This window comes from Gavialis gangeticus, unplaced genomic scaffold (assembly GCF_001723915.1).
Source record: "Gavialis gangeticus isolate Ggan-Ray unplaced genomic scaffold, GavGan_comp1, whole genome shotgun sequence".
NCBI lineage: Eukaryota > Metazoa > Chordata > Crocodylia > Gavialidae > Gavialis > Gavialis gangeticus.
In genome coordinates this window covers 8,883,270-8,888,810 of record NW_017729015.1, presented here as the reverse complement: position 1 = coordinate 8,888,810, position 5,541 = coordinate 8,883,270, and the positions used below count along the sequence as shown (strand labels likewise).

The window sequence follows — 5,541 nt, the reverse complement described above, 5'->3', positions numbered from 1 at the left end:
CCCCCCCCCCCCCCCCCAGTTATGCAGTATGAGCTGTTTCATTCCATATTTGTTAAGTAGAATCTACTGCGTGCAAAGAATTTCATAAGAGGTCTCCATGACAAAAACGTCAAGCTGTTCATGCTAAGACTTTTCACTATTGCATTTTTGTGTTGGAGAAACACACATCTGGCAATTATCTAACCTTGTAACTCTCAAGAGCTGACAGATAGTGTCTTTTTGTATCTGTCACTTGAGTTGAGGAGGTTTCCTGAGGTTTGGGACAGGAAAACTGGAGGAATACTAATTTCACTGCCTTCAGTAAAAAAGCAAAATTATGCATATGCTTGCTTTTTCCATTTGAAGTCGAAGTGTGAGGTTGAGGTTTTAATTTCTTAATGATTACAGTGAGCCAAGGAAACACCCTGAGTAGTAAACTTCTGAGTCACAGACATTTATTGTCACTTAAAGCAAAGATTGACATAGTTAAACAGCTGCTGAAGTTTTAATCCTGGTCTGAAATAATCTGTTCCTGTTCACAACCTCCATTTGCTTTATTGGAAAATTGACTTGTATAAGTTTTGTCGTACTGGAAAGAAAACTGCCAAGCATAAAATTCCTTCCTTGCCCTACAGTGTTCTTCGAGGGGGGAAAAAAAGCTGCCACTTCATTGTTTTGATTTATCGGCTGAAAATGTTCTTAATTCAAGGCCCCACCAAGTCAACTTCTGAACCTCCTTCAAAATTATGGCAAGGGCTTGAAGTGCGTGTGTGTGTGTGTGTGTGTGTGTAAAATAAATGTAGGCAAAATATTATACCTAGATATTCCTACCTTTTTACTTTGGAAATAAACCAACCATGCCCCCAAGGAAGAGCATTTTCCCACACTGGAAAATCAGATGGTAAAAGTGAATAGAGTGACTGTTAAGCACTGAAGGAGTGTGCACTAGAGTTTATACTAGTTTGAAAGAGAGAATTGTTTCCTACTGATTCATGACACAGCATTGGATAAAAGTATCGTTAATTACTGAACTCTTCATTGTCTGTTGGATTAGGCAGACAGGATGCATTCTGTGAATGCATGACTGCACGGGGGCTGTGTTTGGGTCGACCTAACTGGCCCTTTTCTCCCGGGGTAACTGAACGTTGGTAGCATCAGCACTTAGATAAAAAGCTGCTCTGTTTACTACACAGTATATCTGGCCTATGCACCCTTCTGCATGCATGTCAGCACTACTTTTACAGGTTGGAAGGGGTAGAGTGCATATTTAACACATTTAATTTAAACCTAACTACAGTTGTACCAGTAATTTATGAAGCTAAACACCCTTTAGGTTAAGATGAGCTCAGAAGGCTCAGCGGGTTAAGCATGCTAGTCTTTCACCTCAGAAGACCTAGGCTTTCAAATCCTGCTTAGTTCACATGAAAATGAATGTGGTAGTCTCATTCTAGCCCCTAGAGGAAAACTGTAAACATTGCATTGCCTCCATACATGGTGGCAAAAGTTGAGGGCTTCTGTTAAAGAGGAATTCAGGATTGAGGTGCTGAAAGGGTTATGATCAGGCATTGGTAGGACCGACGGCATCAGTTTTTCCCTTTCCCTAATCCCTCTTCCCAAAAAGCAAACTAATTTCAGGCAACTAGAAAAACTGGGATTTTTTTCTTAATATATGTGTAATCTCTTACTTTACTTGAAAACTTCAACCATTATTTTTTGAACATTTTACCAATGCTTTTCCCTTCTATGAGTGGCCCTACACTTTTTATGCTGTAATCAGATTTTCATAAGGAGTCCAGCGAGTGATATGTCAGAAAATTATACTTCATGACTGCATCAGAGCGTATCTTCATAATGGTGAAAATTGCAGTGTTCTGCACCTCTAGGTCCACAGAGAGAGCACTTCCCTTGGAAAATACTGTTTTCTTGTTTAAGACCATGGTAAGAATTTAAATGAATGGAGTTTTGGGTATAGTAGTTTTATTGCCCTTTCAATCTCAATTCATCTTGTATGTAGTGTATATGCACTAGTTTGTCCTACTGGGACAAAAATCGTGGATATGAATTCTGCTACTGCCCTTCATTCCATCCTTTCCACTCTGAAGCAATTGTAGAAAATGGTGGGATTATAACATCAAACATGAATTTGAGCCAGTAGGCTGGCGTGAGTGTGCTGAAAAAATGGAGGATATCGTGGATGTATGAATTGTGTTAGTTATATGGTATGTGCATGCATTGCAACAGCCAGCTCCATTCATATTGGCAGATGCTTTTTATCTAAATGCCGTGGTGTTCATATAATACATGTCAATCTGAATATATATGCTTTTCTTTTCTTACAGACATGGCTGGATCCTGCCAAGGAGATAAAAAAACAGGTGCATGGTAAGTGGATTGAGTTAATTTTTTTTTGCTTTGTTTTCCTTCCCACTGTAGATATTTATAGACTTGGCACATAATCTAGAGAACCCCTGAGGACTAGCTAGAGTTCACGTAAGAATATTTGGCAGGGACCAGCACCAGTTCAGACAGCACATACTTTCTTGTAGTTTACACTTAATGATTTGCGGGTCTTAAGAACAACAGTGGCATTTTTTCACAATGAAGGATCATGTCCAGTATCTTGTGCCAGTAGGCAGACAAATACTAGACCATCACACTGTAATCCAGAAATAAATAGATCTTTAATCTGACGTTATGAGAGGGAGGGGGAATTAATTAAAGATAATAGGGGACATGGGGAAGGGGCAAAGAAAGTTGCATGCTGTAGCAAACTTCTCTGAATACTTCTGGACAACTCTGGTATCCAGAAATACTGCAAGTGACTTCAGTGGGGTCAGAATAAATAACTGATGCTATAACACAACTGCACTGTGAAGTCTACCAGTAGGCTCGCTTTTCTCCAAAGAAAAATGCCAGGAAACTGAAAGAAGTAGTTAGCGGTGTTAGTTTAAAGTCAAGCAGGAGGGAAGGGCACCTTAGAGACTAACCTGTAGGGCTGTGTGAAGCTTCGGTCCCTGATTCGATTCAGCGGAGATTTGGCCCGATTCGATGGCTGAATCTCCGAATCCAGACTGAATCAGGAGACCCTTTAATCTCTCCGAATTGAATCAGAACCGTCTGAATTGATTCGGAGAGATTCAGAAAGATTCAGACATAGACGCAGCTTTAAATGTTTTTTCTACATACCTTGAGGTACCAGTTGGCTGATGAATGCTGAGATGCTGGGGCAGATGGAGCGTCCCACAGGAGCACTGGGGGCTCTCCAGTGCGCTTGGCAGCAGGCCTGGAAGTGGACCAGAAGCACTTCCAGGTCTGCCGGGAAGCATCTGGAGGGGGCCCTGTGCCACCTGCTCCATGACTGGTGCCTCCTGGGTCTGGGGGGGGTACCCAGAGTCCTCCCATGGCCGAGCAGAGGAGGGCGGGGTGGCCCCCTGTGTACTCCCCTGTGGACCCGGAAGTGGACCGGAAGTACTTCCAGTCCACTTCCGGGTTCGCTATTGAGCATGTGGGGCCCCTCCGCGCTCCTGTGGGATGCTCCATCTGCCCCAGCATTGCAGCATTCACAAGCTGCACCTGGTACCTTGAGGTATATAGAAAAAACATTTAAAGCTGTGTCTATGGCCAAGTCACTGATTCTTTGAATCGGCATCGAATCTTCAGATTCGGATTCGGACGAATTGAATTGGGGAAAGTGATCTGAATCAACAAATCAAATCCCTGTTGGATACAGGCCAAATCCAAATCTGAATCTAATACGGTCCGGTTTGGGCACCCCTACTAACCTGTTCAGAAAGAGATAAGCTTTGTAGGTGACAGCTTGCTTCATCAGCCCTGTCTTTTGCCTGAAAGCACTGAAAGTAAAATTCTAATCTGTGTTAGGCTTAAGGGGAAGAAAGGAGAGGAAGAGGAGAGATTTCAGCATAGCTGTGAACTGAAGATGTTCTTTATATGGTGTGAAAGGAGAAAACCCCATTTGGTTTGATAAAAGAATAGGCCAGGGAAAGTTTGTCTCTCCAATCATCTGTTCCTTTTTAGAAGCTACATAAGGAATTGTTTGCTCAGGGCTTTGGCTGCTTTTACCTCTGTCATACCAAAGATGAATGTTTGTCAAATCATTATCATCATCAGTGGGACAAGTGCAAAATCCTGTATAGAGGTAACGTTAAAAGGAGATCTCTGTTTCATTAATTTGATTAAGGTGACCAATTTAAAAGAGTTGTCATGAAAATGGCATGATTAGGATAGTGTTGTGGTAGTGTTATAGCCCTGAACGTCCAGAAAAATGCACGAGGCAAGCATTTTGTTGGTAACATCTTTTATTGGACTGACATAGACAAGTTTTTGGGTATCACTGTGCCCTTCCTTGGGTCTTTGTGGGGTGGGGGGAAAAGAGACAAAGCAGGGCTAAAGAGCGGGTAGAAAAAGGCTTGTGCAAAACTCCATATATAAATAAAAGCAGAATATAAGAGGTGTTATCAGGTAGCCAACACGTTAGAAATGCAGTAGAAAGGGTAACCTACATAGAAGAGCAAGACTATTCAAGAGGGTTGCTATCACAGGGATCAAGTAGATTATAATGGGCCATGAAGTCAGTGTATCTGTTAAGTCCCTGATTCTTAGTGTCCAGTAAGCTAACAAATTTTTGCTCCCAAGGCCATCTTTTGAAAGTATTTTGTAAGTTTCTCTTGAGCACAAGGACTGTGAGGTCAGAAAGAGAGTATGTTGTTTGGTTTTTTTTTTGTTTTTTGTTTTAAATGTTCTCAGACCTTTGTTCTAGTGTCCCTATCCTTTATCTATCTTTTTTTCTTTGTTTGTTCTGGTGTGTAATTTTTTTCTAGTTCACTCGCATATCTTCCATGTGGGCATTTGGTACCCTGGATGAGGTATGCCATGTTCTGGGATAGATGTGTAGGTTCCATGGATTTATGGTAAAGGCAGGGTTTCTTCCACTACCACCCTGCTGACCAGCAGGGAATTTGCTTCTGATGAGGAGCTGGGCAAAATTAGGGGGCTGTCTGAATGCCAGGAGTAGTGGGGGTGCTGGGATTTTTTCTCTCTGTAGTTAAAGGGGTTGCCCTTTGTAATACAGTTCTAGTCTCTGTTAGCTACTGATAACATCTCCAGCTTTTATTTACATACGGAGTTTTGCACAAGCCTGAGTTTTTATCTGCTCTTCAGCTCTGTTGTCTACTTCCTCTCCCCGCCCCCAATCTCAGGAAAAACACAATGGTACCTGAAAGCTTGTGTTATGTTCCTTCCAATGATACAGACAGTCCAATAAAAGATATCACGCAGAAAAATCGTCGCCTCTTGCATGATTAAGATACAGACTCATATATGGGGATGATCCTTTTCACCATACAGGCCCAGTAAGCTTATCTATGTATCTCCCTTATAACAGACAATCACCCAGATTTGCTCTTGAATAATTTGGGTATTTCTGGGACCATACAATGGAAATGGCAGGTTTTGTCATTAACTCCAATTATAATGTTGTATAGAAGACAGTTCTGTAAAAGGAGTGTGTTTTTTTTTTTTTTTTTTTTTTTTTTTTTTTGGGTT

At 41.5% G+C, this 5,541-nt stretch overlaps 1 protein-coding gene across 19 annotated transcripts in view; it reads left to right on the top strand.

The window, feature by feature from the left end:
• The window catches only part of EPB41 (erythrocyte membrane protein band 4.1), a 180,182-nt gene that overhangs the window by 97,347 nt on the left and 77,294 nt on the right, over positions 1–5,541 (top strand). For all 19 annotated transcript variants that reach the window (XM_019512162.1, XM_019512155.1, XM_019512153.1 and 16 more), the window contains exon 5: positions 2,319–2,361. In XM_019512162.1, the coding sequence (XP_019367707.1) occupies positions 2,319–2,361 (43 nt within the window). The remainder of the gene's footprint in view (positions 1–2,318; positions 2,362–5,541) is intronic.